At 38.9% G+C, this 16,619-nt stretch overlaps 1 protein-coding gene across 2 annotated transcripts in view; it reads right to left on the bottom strand.

The window, feature by feature from the left end:
* The window catches only part of ccdc102a (coiled-coil domain containing 102A), a 92,341-nt gene that overhangs the window by 6,749 nt on the left and 68,973 nt on the right, over nt 1–16,619 (bottom strand). Inside the window, exons 7-9 of one of the 2 annotated variants that reach the window (XM_073858903.1) lie at nt 7,390–7,560; nt 7,202–7,305; nt 6,534–6,958 (exon numbers count right to left, since the gene is read on the bottom strand). In XM_073858903.1, the coding sequence (XP_073715004.1) occupies nt 6,799–6,958; nt 7,202–7,305; nt 7,390–7,560 (435 nt within the window). In that variant the 3' untranslated portion in view covers nt 6,534–6,798. Of the gene's footprint in view, nt 1–6,533; nt 6,959–7,201; nt 7,306–7,389; nt 7,561–16,619 lie in introns of those variants that run through there. The other variant, XM_055202039.2, reaches the window with a different exon arrangement.

Here is a 16,619-nt window from a genome sequence, read left to right as displayed (position 1 = left end):
AAAGACCTTTTCATTGCCAAACAAAGGATATATTTTTAATGCGGTATATTCTCCCACACATGCACGATATACAAAACAACGCAGAAATACACAACCATACAAATCTTATGAGCTGCCTGTTACTTAGCGAAGGTGTGTGTTACTTTCTTGATTTTTAATGCCTGGAAACTCAGATAAGCACCAGTGAGCTACATTAAAGCAGTGCAGATCCATACTACCAGCTTTCTAGATCACATCTATCTTATGCACAGAGTCTCTGTGAAGTTCAGCCCTCCACTGAGAATCCTATCTGTCACATTCCACAGCACTTTCAAAGTGCTTTACGGAGAACCATTGCTTAACACAAAAGCACATGACACACACTTTTATCTTGCATCTCCATGATTAACCCTCAAATTCTGTTAAGGCTGACTTTACGGTCTTTAAACGCCAAAATGTTCCTGTTTTCGAAGCTTTAATTGTGTTTATGGTGCACAATATAACGTGTTCATGTTTTGTGTGTCAATAAAAACCACGCAGTATTTTCACACAATTTACTTTTTCTCTGTCCTAAAAAGGGGCTGATGTCTTTATTGATCTTATAGTTGTGCGTAGGTCCTACGGCGTAGCCGCAATGGGATAGGTTCCGCGTCGGTTTTCATTTATACTTTTGCGTCGTCGTCCGCCTCGATGTGCAAAAACACGCGCAAACCGCTGGTAGGCAGTATCCACGCATGTAAGCAGTGTGACCATCAGAGAAGAAGATGCTTGGCAAGTTAACCCACAAACGAAGAAGAAACAGCAACTTGTTGTTTATGATTTGAGAAGACCAGCAATTATGGAAGTAAGTAAACATCGACTTTTGTTGCAATTTGAGTTAAATCACTCCTCAACTTGGCTCATCTTTGTTTTCACCGTCGCAAACGGAAATACCCATGAAGCATTTTTTTTTACCTGACGGGAGGGGTTCTGGTGGACCAATCACAGCGCTTGCGGTCCGCGTAGAACTGACGCGCTGTTAAAAATTTTGCGAGGTGCACGTCAGGCAACGCACAGGCTATGGATAGCCTACGCCGCAGCTACGATGTAGAACTTACGCACGACTATAAAACGGGCTTTAGTCTATGAGTCCGTAAGGTGTCCTAGGTGTCATCAAAGTGTGGACTCTGAGGAAGTCCACAAGTCCGGAGTGTGCCATTTGGGTATTTAAAGTCCCTTCTTCAGAAATACATAAGTTCTGATTAGTGTTTTGTGATTCGACAGCAGCTTAGCTTAGTTCGTGACTGGTGTATTCCTGTGGGCGGAGGTTAGTCAAAAACTACAGTAGAGGGCTGTAGTCCAAACCAGCCGTTCTCTGTAAACCCTTAAAAACCAAAGCCCGTTAAAGAGAATATATCGCTTGGCACTGAACTTTGAGCTTTTTCATTTTGCAGGTATTATTTATGCTCTAACAGCAACATAAACAGACCTTTAAGTTAAGGGTCCTGGAGAGTTTAATGAAGATTTAACAGCAATTTGAATATTAACCAGATTAAAAGTTTGCTTTTACATTTTTTAAATATGTTCTGATTTAAGAAGTAGACATATACTATTGTTTTAACCCACTTTTATACAATAAAAGATGAATGCACATCTCAGAAAGGGGATTGTTATCCAGTATAATATAATAAGTAATAATAAAAATTATATAATATGTTTCTGCTTGTGTCACATATAAGAATCACTTTTGCAGAAAAATTTGACTCTGCCTATGAAAACTAATTTTTTATGAATGACTGTTTTCTACCTAAAATCATCCTATATGTCATGTAAAGAACATTCTGTGAAAATATAATCTTAATATATTTAATACAGACAAAGGGGCTGTTTATACCTGGTATTAAGATGCATTTTGGTCAATCGGATCAAACATGCTGCACAGAGTTTTGTACGTGTACATGTAAGAGCTTTCTCTAATATCTTTTGATAATATAAACTTGCAAAACTTTCAAACGCTTGCAAAATGAAATAAATGAAAGAGGTGGATAGCATCCGCTTCAGTTTGATCAATGAAATACTAAAGATCGCGCTAGAAGTCATGTCCAATGCAAAAACTTTATATCTGGTCATTACATCACATTAGATCAGTGGTTCCCAACTTTTTTCACTTCAAGGCCCTCTAGTTGCCCACAACAATATTTGATGGCCCCCCACTCCAAATAAATTAAATTCCAAATAAAATGAACTAGATCTTGGAATGACTACTAGACAGATGTATATTTGCGACAAAAAAAAAAAAAAACATCTTGATTTTTGCTTGTTTTAGCTTATTTTAATGCTGTTTTGTAAAGTCATCTTGAGGCCACCTTGGAAATCTGCTGAGGCCCCCCTGTGGGCCCTGACCCCCTGGTAGGGAAACACTGCATTAGATCAATAGTTGGAGAGTAGGCGGTCTTTTGTGGCTGCTCGAACCACATGCGCGTCTACAACACAAAAGCAATCCGGTCAAATGCGTTTTCCACTACCTCTGAATGTGGTCGAAATCGGATAAGCTTAAAATGTTTTACAACCCGTTTACACCTGTCTTTAGTCATCCACTCGTGATCCAATCGACCAAAACGCATCTTACTGTCAGGTGTAAACAGCCTCTAAGTAAGGTCATGTCAAAGACTGAAAGAAAAAAAATCTGAATTTCACAGGCAGTGTCACAAATATAACCAAAGTAAATTTAGTCAACAGCTAGGAACGTCTAGCTTTGTACATTTAGAAAGTCTTATTATTTACTTTATGTATTATGTTAACCATTTAAATTTTATGAGGGATGTTAAAGAGATTAAATGATTGGACAGTTATCAAATTTAAAAATAGAAATAATCACTTGTCAAAATGTTGAATGGTTAAAATATAACATGATACGTTTAAGGTTACATATGTTTGTGAGCCATTGAAAGACGCTTACAAACAGAACATGAGTTCAACACGTACAGAAAACAGGAGCTCAGTGTGAAATGATGGATTTAGGGCTGGCTTACTTCACGCAGGGCTGTGAAACATTGTCTGTGCTCATATATCGATTTACACACCAGGTTTATGATTATAGACTGAAGCACAAACAGTCAATTCTTATCCACTCTCTGTGGAAGCTGAGAGAGAGAGAGAGAGACTATAAAATATAGTGGAAGAGAGACTGTAGCAGAAAGGACAATAATGAAAGGGGCAGTGAGGACAAGGGGAAGGTTAAAGAGACAAACAACACGCAACAAGCCGCTAAGGGTGAAACAGTGAGATGAGAGACCGACTTCACAGCTTTTACACTGAAAAAAGAAGCAAATAGGCACGGTGGGGGTGCCAAATGGTGCTGCTGGCAGGCTGAGAAGAGATCCCGTCTCGTGCTGTGAGACTAACAGACAGACAGAGACGCTGCAAACAACATTAGCCAACCTCGATCATAGAATCTAAACCACCTCTTTTTCTATTCTGTGTATCCGCTGTGTCCAGTGTAGATGTTGCTTAAGGTGTTTTGGCTGGGCGGAGACACATCCAGCTGTGACAAGATGCTACTCTGAACTTCCTGCGGCATTGGATGTAGATATGAACGTGTGTAGTTTATGCGCTACTGCCATCCAGAAATAGTTTCACTCAAGAAAATTGCAGAACTGTTTTCAATTATGTGTCCCAGACACTCCACATATCTAACAGAAGTCAAGACAAACGGATAACTCAGCGGCAAATGGCATTGGTTACATCAGTGTTGGTGTGTTGGACGAGGTGCTCAAACAAACAGAGCAATGCGCCACAGAGAAACTGGAGATACTGTAGGTGAATTACACACTTTATCTTTAAAACCAATCAAGTCTATTAAGAATAAAGTACCATCAGATCCTTAATACTGTCATTCTCTCCTGTCACCTTGACAAACCAGCCTCCGCTACACCATCCGCAGTCTCCATGACAACTTGGACAAGCACTCATCTCCATCTGTTGCCCCTTTCCACCCATGTTATGCTCCTCCCCTCCTCTATTGCTGCGATAAGGCTGAACTCTGGCCCACCTCTCAGATGGGCGGTGTGATTGTACTCTCATCCTTTATTCGTCTCATTCTCTTTTATGTTGATGTATGGTCCTGGCTGATAACATGGCCACCGACCTTTTCTCCCAATAGAATGCAGGCTACTTAAAGCTTATGAGCAAAAAGAACATGAGCTGATTGAATAACCTTAAATATTAAACTTCAGCACGTAACTAATCCTACAGTGTTGGCGCTGCAGGCATGAATTATATTGTGGGGCTTGTTGTAAAAAGGCTATTACTGAGCTTTCATTTCTGAGTCACATCTAGGGACCAGAATATCATAGAGGCTTTGTGGTAGACATATTTGACTTGGACCAGCAAATAACCATGTAGCAACTATCCAGAATACCTAAGCAACCAGCTACACATAATACCTTATCAATCCAACCCCCTAAGGCCTAACTGTGCGTTAACAACAGCCGCGGTAGAGGCGGCAAAAACGCGCTATTCGCGCATAGTTGGACGCTTGAACATTTTGCGTTTACTGGCTTCATTCGCATGTGAAATTCTAGTCATTCGCTTGGAAATTGCGTCATGGGAGGGGCTTCAGCGACTCTGCTCGCTCCCTGTAATCACGTCACTACTAGAGTAAGCTCCTGATTGGTTAACACAGCGCGCATATCTGGCAAAGTTAAGAATTTTTAACTTGCGCGTTTCCCGCCGGCAACACTCCATTCATACTGTGCCATTACTGCTGACACTGTCTATAATCCCACCCACTTTGAAGCGCTGCTGTATTATAGTGTAAATCAAGCCAAAGTATAGCGAGTTGTGTCGAGCCAAGTTGCCCCATGCAGTGGAAAAACGCAATTGGATTTGACATTATACTAAGTTGTTGTTTTTAAAATATCTATTAGGGGTACATAACGATTAATCGCGATTAATCTATAACAGAATAAAAGTTTTTTTTATGTCATATATATATATTTTAGAAATGTTTACATGTGTATATACACTCACCTAAAGGATTATTAGGAACACCATACTAATACTGTGTTTGACTCCCTTTCGCCTTCAGAACTGCCTTAATCTCTATGTGGCATTGATTCAACAAGGTGCTGAAAGTTTCTTTAGAAAAGTTGGCCCATATTAATAGGATAGCATCTTGCAGTTGATGGAGATTTGTGGGATGCACATCAAGGCACGAAGCTCCCGTTCCACCACATCCCAAAGATGCTCTATTGGGTTGAGATCTGGTGACTGTGGGGGCCATTTTAGTACAGTGAACTCATGGTCATGTTCAAGAAACCAATTTGAAATGATTTGAGCTTTGTGACATGGTGCATTATCTTGCTGGAAGTAGCCATCAGAGGTTGAGTACATGGTGGTCATAAAGAGATGGACATGGTCAGAAACAATGCTCAGGTAGGCCGTGGCATTTAAACGATGCCCAATTGGCACAAAGGGGCCTAAAGTGTGCGAAGAAAACATCCCGCACACCATTACACCACCAGCCTGCACAGTGGTAACAAGGCATGATGGATTCATGTTCTCATTCTGTTTACGCCAAATTCTGACTCTACCATCTGAATATCTCAACAGAAATCGAGACTCATCAGACCAGGCAACATTTTTCCAGTCTTCAACTGTCCAATTTTAGTGAGCCCGTGCAAACTGTAGCCTCTTTTTCGCATTTGTAGTGGTACCCGGTGGGGTCTTCTGCTGTTGTGGCCCATCCACCTCAAGGTTGTGCGTGTTGTGGCTTCACAAATGCTTTGCTGCATACCTCGATTGTAACAAGTGGTTATTTCAGTCAAAGTGGCTCTTCTATCAGCTTGAATCAGTCGGCCCATTCTCCTCTGACCTCTAGCATCAACAAGGCTTTTCGCCCCCACAGGACTGCCGCATACTGGATGTTTTTCCCTTTTCACATTATTCTTTGTAAACCCTTGAAATGGTTGTGCGTGAAAATCCCAGTAACTGAGCAGATTGTGAAATACTCAAGCCGGCCCGTCTGGCACCAACAACCATGCCACGCTCAAAATTGCTTAAATCACCTTTCTGACATTCAGTTTGGAGTTCAGGAGATTGTCTTGACCAGGACCACACCCCTAAATGCTTTGAAGAAACTGCCATGTGATTGGTTGATTACATAATTTCAGTAATGAGAAATTGAACAGGTGTTCCTTATAATCCTTTAGGTGAGTGTACATTTGTATATTTATGTATAATTTATATTATAAATAAATACTTAATATATGATTTTTTTTCTTAAAATTATACATGCATGTGTGCATATTTATATACATAATTATTATACACAGTTCACACACATATATAACATAAACAAAAACGTTTATTCTGCAAAAGAGTAATCGCAATTAATCGTTATGCAGCCCTAATATCTATAATATGAGTTTAGGTAAGCATTTGCCAACAGGCTTATTTTCAGAAATTATTTCATATAAACAATACAATACTCTTATTTCAAAATTAGGTCCTATGTCCTAACTAATTATAACACTGTAAACTTCTTTGTTTTATGGACATTTTTGAATGATGTATTCTTTGTTTGTTTTGACCGCACAACACCTGACATCCTGGTACACAATAATAAGCCACAGCGAACATTCTGGACTTCCTTCCCCAAAGCCTTGCTTTGCAATCATCATGGCAGCTGAAAAAGGTCTATTGAATCCATCTCTTCCCATAGCAATAAAACACAGAGAAACATATTCATCAGGACCGCACATAGTAGATAAACGACTCGTGTTTTGTAACCACACAGGTGTGAAGTGGAGGAATTATGCCGTGTGAACGACTTAATCATTAGAAGCTTTCCATCAAAGTCTCTATAAGCACCAGCATGCCGACATGCCTGTCACTGTTCTCTCCAGCTGCCTGAGCCCACAACACTGCTTCAAGTCTCCCTGTTACTACGGTAACCCACTGCCAGGCAGCACGGGATTGGCTGCGGGTAGGTGCTAGCCTGAATGCAGCCAGAATAATGAGAGAGAGAGAGATGTTGAAAGAGAGACGAGGCCGAGGGAATCGTTGACAGTTTACACTATAAACGTGCCATCTTATTCATGATGTTGTGTAACAAGGAAGCTCATCCTGAATACATTACTGACCAAAAGAGAATCAAATTTTTAACATATTATTCAAACAAAATGCACTGCTTAGGCCGTTCGGAGAGATTGTTGAGTCAATGATATATTTTTCTGCTTACCGGGATTGTAGATGCTCCAGCTGAACCTGAAGGTTTTCGGATTGCTCCACCTGCTCATCCAGAGATCTCTGCAGCTTTCTGGTTTGGTTATGAGCTTCATCCAACTGAAATGCACACATAAAATATCAGTGTTAAATAAAATATCAAACATAATTGAAACAATAATGCATTCTGGGTTTTTGTCTCACCTCATCTTCAGCCTGACCCAGCTCTTTCTTGAGTTCCTCCACCCTCAGTCTGAGCTTCTTAACTTCTGCTTCGTGCTGCTCCACGCGCCGGTTAGCATGTGCCAGCTCGGCCGTCTTCTCCTGGTACTGCTTCTTAACCTTGGAGTGGACATGTCGCAAATCTGCCAGTTCCTGCAAGAGAGCAGATGTATTGACTTCAGACATTAGACTGCAGAAAGATATAACCGGTCCAATATACCTCTTCAGATGTCATTTCAGTTTCACTATGGACAAAAAGGATGTCGAAGATATGAAGTGCTATACCTGTGGCTCTTCTAGAATAGGATTCATTTAAGGTAAAGGTTTTCAATTTTATACTGTGAAAAACTCTTTTAGAAAGATTAGAAAGAAGAAGGAGAACTCAAGCACAAAAAGCTGGTACTCCAAGCGGTAATAAAAATAAAGCTGAGTATGTTCCCTGACATCATAATTATGGAGGACAGTGTTTGTACTTGACCTGTGATAGGACCTCACTGGTAAACTGCAACTTTAAAGTAACACTATGTAGTTTTTTACCTTTAAATAATGTCTCTAAAATTATTTCAGTGATAGAACAACTTTTAACTGGACAAATTGTACTGTTGCTGCAACCTGAGCAGCCTTCTAGCTGCTACAAGCACACTCTGAAAGTGGCGGAGGAGGGTAGGAACACAGCCCCGCCCCTCCCCCTGCCTGCAGAAGAGTGTCTGATACTAGGCACTGTTGTGCTTTTCAACCACATGGGGGAGCTGTAATTCATTTTTACATGGAAACTACCTAGTGTTGCGTTAATTTGTAATGTGTATACATTGTATTATTATCTACATATTCTTCACTCCCAAAACTAAATAGTTTAGCATAGCCTCTTTTTGACACTTTGTGAGAGCACTGGACATAAAAAAATCATAACGTACAACCAGGGGTTAAATTAGGATTTGTTATCGTTTGCGAGGGGTAACACGTTAAATACTGATGACTGCAAAGCCACTGGTGTGTTTCAGTGACATGCTGGACCTTTTTTGCTGGAAACAATTTGATGCTGTAAGTTTTAGCTTTGAAGCTGTGCAAGAGGTTGACCCAAAACTTTAAAAAGAGCACCTGAACTAGCATCAAATTTTACAAATAATTGAATTTTATATGCACATGTCATCATTTTAATCAAACTTTCAGAAAATGAAGTTAGCTACAGTATGAGAATCGTACAACCTCCTTGACTAGTTCTAGCCAAAACAAGAGACTCAATTAACAAGAAGAAGTACAACATATTAGTAACATGTCTTATAAATTAGCCATAGAGATTCCATATGCCAGTGGTTCTCAAACTTTTTCAACGTGCAGCCCCCTTTATGTACGGTGCATTCATTCACAGCCCCCCCAAAGAAATTTTATGACAAATTTGTTTAAAAATGTAACATTTTAATAAAACAAAACATTAAATTATAATGTATTTTATAAAATGTCAAAGCTGGGGCCCCCTGGCCCCCAGTTTGAAAACCACTGCCTTATGCTGATCTTAGGTCACCAGCTAGTAAATGTGATTTTTAATAGCTCTAATTGATTTGTATAATCTAAAATACATTATTTTATAAATACAATGTTATAACTTATACAATTAGTTAAAACATATATTCAGTGTTATTCAGTTAGGGTATTGTAAGGATATGAGTGACATGGCTATATACTTTAATCCCTTTACAAGTTTCAAGTCTTTTATTCAGTTTTCCTGACCTGGGCACCTGATGTCTAAATACATAGTACATAGTAGGGCTGTAATGATTAATAGTGCAAATGCGTTTATCTCAATGAATGAATTTGAATGAATTACAGTGAAATGCCGCCACATCCAAAAGCCAGAGGGCGCTCTCGTGCAGAAACTTCTGCCACAGAAGAAGTAGCTTCACAAACGCTATTCAAGGAAATGTCTATAGGAATATTTATATCGCCGTTCTTCAGATTGTTCAGGTATTTTCATGATAATAAAGAATATTTTGAATGATTTTGTTTAACGAGTGTTGCTTTTTTAAATGCACGTTATAAACGACTCAGACTCATAATGATTTTAGATTGATAAGGACTTCCTACTGACCAAAACGGCATAGTACACACACAAGTTGTGCATGAAACACAGAATTTATCAGCCCTAGTACATAGTCTTTCAAAAGAGGCGTTTCTAAATCGGGTTGTCATAAACAAATGAGTAACGTCCACTCTAGTAACTGATGAGAGACGGATGACGTAAACTCCACTGCTTCGTTCTCATTGGTAGTCGCTCCTGAAAGTCGCTCATAATTTGCATAAAAGTTAAACATTTCTCAACTTTGTTGCGCGACTGGACATACCCTATCCAGTCGCAAACGGTCACTCGTGTCACCAAAAGTCGCCAAGCTTCTATTCAAATCAATGAGATTGCGTCGTGCTACTGCTAGTCGCTGCTAGTCTGAATGCAGCTTTAGATCTTTATTCTTATCTCGCTCCAACTTACATTTCTAAGGACCCTGCGCCTTCTCGAAGTTCTAAGTGAAATGTGTTGTGTTCGACTTAAAGCAAGGCTGCGTAGACACTAATTAAGTGCATGGTAACAAAAACGATTGACGCGTCGTGCGTCACTGGTAAAAACCAGATCACACATTCAGTTTTTGTCGGGGATGCCCCGCACTCACAAGCATGATGCCTATTTTCCATAGGAATGAATAAATGAACGAACGTTATTCGTTGCGCCTCAGTGCACATGGATCAGCACCAGTGGGCGCACTGCCACGGAGCAGAGCGAGACCATTAGCCTATGTGCCCCGGCCCAAAATTAAACCCTTATCCTAGTTCCAGACTAAAATGCATGTTTGAACTGCCTTAAAGGTGGGGTCCATGATCTCTGAAAGCCAATGTTGATATTTGAAATCATCTAAACAAACACGCCCCTACCCCAATAGAACCTGGACCTTCTTGATAGACCCGCCCCAAAAATATGCAACCCAGGCAACGATGTTGGTTAGTTAACACGCCCCTTAATGCTGATTGGCTACAAGTATGTTTTGGTACTAGGCCCAACTTTCTTTTCCAAAAATCATGCACCCTGCCTTAATTTAAAAAAACTGACATCTCTTAACATACATCAGTGCCATTGTTTTATCTCAAGATGCACACCAGTATTGTTTTTTTGTATGGTATGTTTATAAAAACTACTTAAATGTCCTAACATAACTAAGGCCTAGTCCTGGATTAATTTAAACCCTGTCCGGGAAACTGCCCCTTAAAAGTGCGGTTTTTCACCCTGTTGATTAAGATAGAGCCATAAACTCTCTTTACAATTAAACATTAATGGGGGACAATTCACTGTTCAACCATTAAGTTTAATAGATTCAATCGAACGAAAAGAAATTTAATACAAACCACTGTGTTTAAAGAACACGGTCAGGCTTAGTCAGGCCTTACTTAACCAGTAACTTCAAATCAATAGTGAAAACAAGTACCAGTCCAATGTGAAACAACCTAGCATGATCTAGATTTAGTGACGTGTTTGACCTTCTTATGTTTCTATAGCCACACAAAGCTCATAATGTAAACCCCTCTGTGGTCTTAACAGTGAAGAACAAAGAGAGGGGGGTGTCAAGGGAGATTGAGGGGGATGGATCTCAAGGGAAGCACCAGAATCCAATTAATAATTTGTGAGGATAATCAAGTAGCTAGACAAATCTCATTCATAATGTACCTCCCCCATCACAACAGCAGTCAAACTGTCTGTTTGTTTTAGAGCGGGACCATGCGTGCACATACGGATGCATGTATGTTTAGTACTAATGCTTCTGTATCTCGTGAAAATACTAATATGAAAGATTTGATATAAAAAGCATGAAACTGAAGTAACGGTGCTTTTGGGTCTATGTCCGGTCAACCTATTTTGGTGCAAATTTATTTTGTACTTGAAACCTAGACAAATTAAATAGACCGCTACAGGTTGTGAGACATACCTTTCATCTCATCTACATAAAAAAAGACCATTAGACGAAATTTTTAATAATGGGAAAAAATCATTTTCTGTATACCGTATTTTCCGGACTATAAGTCGCTCCGGAGTATAAGTCGCATCAGTCAAAAATGCGTTTTGAAGAGGAAAACATATATAAAAGTTGCACTTGACTATACGTCATGTTTATTTAGAAAATGATCACAAAATCCAAGCCGAAGAACAGATATTTACTCTAGAAAGACAAGTAAATTAACTAAACAATAGCACAGAAAAGCAGACTGAATAGGTGTCCGTACATGTTAAAGTAACATAAACAGTTATTTACACGATACACAATAGCATACAGAACATACCTGGGAAGTTGAATAGGCTAAATTAAGACAATAAGCCAAATCAAGTTAAAAAATTAGGGATGCTCCAATCAATGCCGATATCCACGAAAAATGCTTGGCCGATCAATATTCTGATTCGGACAGCCGATCTTATTCACAGCTATTTCATGTACTACGGCTTTTGATCAGTAAGTCCTTATCGATCTGAAATCCCTGTTAGTTTGAATCGTTTATAACATGCATTTGAAAAAACAACACTCGTCAAACATAATTATTATACATATTCTTTTTTATAATGAAAATACCTGAAAAGGTTTAAAGAACAGCAATATAAATATATCCTTCAGCCATTTCCTGGAGCTGCGTGTCATCATCATAGGTCATCAAAGCTGCGTGTGTATTGTTCTTCGTCTACAGCGCATTTTGAGTTTCTGCACGAGAGCACCCCCTGGCTTTTGGATGTAGCGGCATTTCACCGTAATTCATTGAGAAGCATAACAAGCATTATCGGCCAATCGAACGGAGCATCCCTATCAAAAAGGTCCCGAAGTCATTTCACATCACTGAATCCATTGTATTACATAAATACAGGAGCAGCACAGAGCGGACTCTCGCGGCTGTAGACGGTAATAGTTACTCTTGGTTCATATGAAATCATTTTGACGTATAAAGTCGCACCTGACTAGAAGTTCCAGGACCCGTCAAACTATGAAAAAAGTCACATTTATAGTCCGGAAAATACGGTACACAGTACGGTAGTGTAGTACATTGTGTTATCCTGTTTATGATGTTAATACAATTGAATGTTTGATTTTGAGATAAAAATTGCTTGCTTTTGTGCAATAAATAATTTTGGTATAAAAACATTTAGGCTACCAATATAAAACACGAGACTTGAGTTAAAGCTACTTGAGAAGCACAGCTTTAAAGAAACAAAAGGGGCGCTACAGTGAGACACACACACACACACACACACACACACACACACACACACACACACACTTACAGGCACACACGTATACTCTCTAAGCCACCTGACAGAATGAGATTCCCATGCTGCTGTGCCGTGTATTGATTTCTGGGTCACTGAAAAGGAGGACAAGATCTTCTTGTGTTTTACTGAGAGAGCCGAGCATAGTTAACCCCAGAGCAAATTACACGACTCTATGTGGAGTCTATCCCTCAGTACAATCTGTCAAGTGAAAGGCGAGGATCAATGAATACAAGGGTAAAAGGATCAATGAACGATTATAAAAATGGTTTTGCCCCTTACAGAAAAGTCACATGAATCTCACATGTGCAAATTCACATGTGACGTGTGTTTTTGGAACATTTTTGTGTGAATCCCATGTGAAACAAGTGGATCACATGTGGCACATTGTCCACATGTCAAAAATTGTCACCTCATTATGCACATGTGATCACATGTGTTTCACATGGGAATCACACAAAATTGTTCCAAAAACACACATTTTACATGTGATCACATGTGTTTTTTCACATGTGAAATTCATGTGGTTTTTCTGGTGAATCAAATTAATTATTATAACATGCAAAACACATTTTTCTTTTCAAAACTTACATTTGAAATAAGAGATTATTGGACTTTGAAAATTTTTGTACATTTTTAGAGAGGTAAAACATCTTTTCCAGTTCAAAAACGTCATCTGGGGTGATCCCAGAAACAACCTGGTTCCGGGGATTCCAAGGGGGCCTTTCAGAGGAATAGTTCAGCCTTTAAAGGTGCAGTGTGTAATTTTTAGAAGGATCTCTTGACAGAAATGCAAAATAATATACAAAACTAAATTATCAGGGGTGTATTAAGACCTTTCATAATGAACAGTTATGTGTTAATGAGACGTTTTATCTACAAAGGGTCCCCTTACATGGAAGCAGCCATTTTGTGAAGCCATGTTTCTACAGAAGCCCTTAACAGACAAACTTACTAAGTTCTCTGAGTTGTTCTTACTAAGTTGTCTCCAACGATGACATGTTTGCCCGGTGGCAGCTACCGTAGCTTCTCTATGTGTTTCAAAAGCAAGACGTGAGCAGTAGACTGAGCCGTTGGTTGCAATTCACAACCTTACCACTAGATGCCGCTAAAATGTACACACTGCACCTTTAATGAAAATGTACATACATCTCAGATGGCTTGAGCGTGAGAAAATCACGGGGTCATTTTCATTTTTGGCAGAACTCTCTCTTTAAGGGGTCCTCAGGAAATGTCAGCAGATAAAAGGCAAAGCAAAAATTGCACTGATATGAAATCTTTCCACCGATAGCCGAATATTCAGACTGACAATACCGATAGTTTGGTGGCTATATTAACTAAATTCTGATGATGAAATTGTCTAAAATGTTATAATTTATATAGAACATTAAACTACTGATGTTTCTTTATATTTTCTATACACAGAGCTCAAATTCATTGCATTTTCCTGTACTCTTTTGATTGACAGAATATATTGGCCACCAGCTGATACCAATTATTGGCCGATATATCGGTACATCTCTTATTATGATAATTTACATTTTTAAGTGTTTATCTATCCTTTCTTAGTACATACAGCATACACTTTCAAGTAGGGGTGGGCGATAAACCGGTAGACATAATTAACCGGTAGAAATTTGTCAACCGGTAGAGATTTTGGACTATCGTTTCTATCGAGATTACGCGGCCACGTCACGCTTTGTACACGTATTTAAGCACTGCAGTTTTAAAACAAGTTATTTTAAGCCATTGAAACACCGACAACAGATCTGTATGCGTGCGCTCTTTCTGTGTGTCAGGAGCGGACAAGTCGCGCAACCGCTGCTCTTCCTGTCTGTGAGGAGCGCGCAAGTCGCGCAACCGCTGCTCATTAAGCTCGTGAGCATTTTCCCACTTTATTGGCCTTAAATACACATATGCGTCAAAATTCCCGTCTTTGCAAGCATCCTCATAAACACGACCAGTTAGGTCTTAAGAGAAAGAGAGAAAGCGCATGTGTAACAGTGTATTGGATCCGGACTTTGGTCTTAAAGCGGAAGTTACCTAATTTTGCTCCTGTCTGTCAATAGTGTTAATCAAACAGCATTGAGAGAAAATCTCTCACAGCTCCTGATTAAATAACTTTTCTACCTTAAATAAAAAAAAATATATAGGCTTATACGTGCATAATTATTTATTATAATTCTTATATCATTAACTGTTTATCTTCAGAGAGCTTGACTTTTGTTTGTTTTTATCTTCTTTCTATGCTGGTATATGTTTTTGTGAGAATTATTAACATTTCTATGGTATTAAAGATTTAAACCTTATTAAAACATAAAAAACTCTATCGTGATACATATCTTTATCATGATATAAAATTAATCCTATCGTGATAGAAGAATTCGGTCATATCGCCCACCCCTACTTTCAAGAATTGTTTATATTTCTAACGTGTTTTTTTTTCACTACAGTACCCTACAGTACAGTACCGTTTTATCTTCCTCACTGGGTTTTTAATGGTAGCACAGTTTAAAGTTAATTTATACATAAAAATATAAAAATGTATATATATTTTAACTCTTTGGCACATGAAGTTGGAAACCCCTGATCTACTGAATCAATGCTAAAAACCTTTTCCATTTTTTATAGCAAAAACAAAAACGCAAAAACACATCCATGGTGCATATACAGGGCAACAATGCTTATTCAATCTTCTGCAATTTGGCCACCCAGATTAGTAATAACAAGGAAACAGGATGACCAGTACTATAACACTAAAACAATAACAGTAAAGACATAAATGTTTGCCAGGCGTTGTCCTAAACAGTCAGTGGGTTAGCACATGCAGTTGTGAATAATGCAAGAAATATACAGCTGACGCCTGATTATGTGAGTCAGACCTCCAGAGTTTGTGCATAGACTGTTTAGTTAAGCTGTCACAATGTATTACAGGCTTGCAAAGCGGCTGTTATTGAAGGAAAGGGCAGCACAAACTATATTTGGCCTGAAGCAAATCAGCAACCCCTGAGCAAGCAATGTTACTTTACAGTAAGTTCATGTCATCAGGAAGAGGCACAGAAGATGGAGCAGCAAAGAAATACTTATATGGATCTAAATTTTATGAAATAATCCCTTACTAAAGGCCAAAGGCACTTTCTATTTATTCAAAAGCAAACTACTATGTCCTATAAGATCACAACCAGATGCCGAGGTGCTTAGAAACATTAATGCTTAAAGCAAAAACACATCCATCTCGCTCTCAACAACACGTAGGCAATGATAGACAGTAAGTACACCATGTACAGTAGTGAGATTTAATCTAAAAGTAGGAAACTTCAAAGCCAAGTTTCATATCACCAGAACAGAGAGACAACAGTCTGAAGAGAGTAAGTCGACCTAAAGAAAACATTTTAAGCAAAGATAAAGTAAAATTGCAAATGATGTCACATCAAAAAAGCAGCCTGTGATTTAACAGCCTTCTCCACTTAAAGGTTTAATTTTTCATCTGGGGCAATTTGGGCCTTGCCATCTCTGCTGAGTGTTTTGATAGTGAAAGAGAGGATCTGAGTGGAAGTATGGAGAGGGCTGGATGAATAAAACATGCCATAGCTTGATGAATGATCCATGATGGTATAGAAATGTACTGCAGCAGAAGGAATGGAAGGTGAAAAATGGAAACCTGGAAAAGACACCTGATCTCTCTCTGTCTCTCTCTCACACGCACACACACAGATTTAAACACAAAGATTAAAACACACTATAATGCATTGTTTTTTCAATGTTTCAGAAAACAAAACTAAACTTTTATTTTGACCTCATATCTCAAGTTTTTTGTGTGTCATTCATGGCTCAGAATTGACCACTCAAAGTGTGGGTGTATTTTAAAAATGGTAGTTTTATGTAATGTATATGTCATGTCAAACTTGCATATAATAATTGATTA

This window comes from Misgurnus anguillicaudatus, chromosome 21 (genome assembly GCF_027580225.2).
Source record: "Misgurnus anguillicaudatus chromosome 21, ASM2758022v2, whole genome shotgun sequence".
NCBI classification, from domain to species: Eukaryota; Metazoa; Chordata; class Actinopteri; order Cypriniformes; family Cobitidae; genus Misgurnus; species Misgurnus anguillicaudatus.
This window is presented reverse-complemented; position numbering and strand designations above follow the sequence as displayed.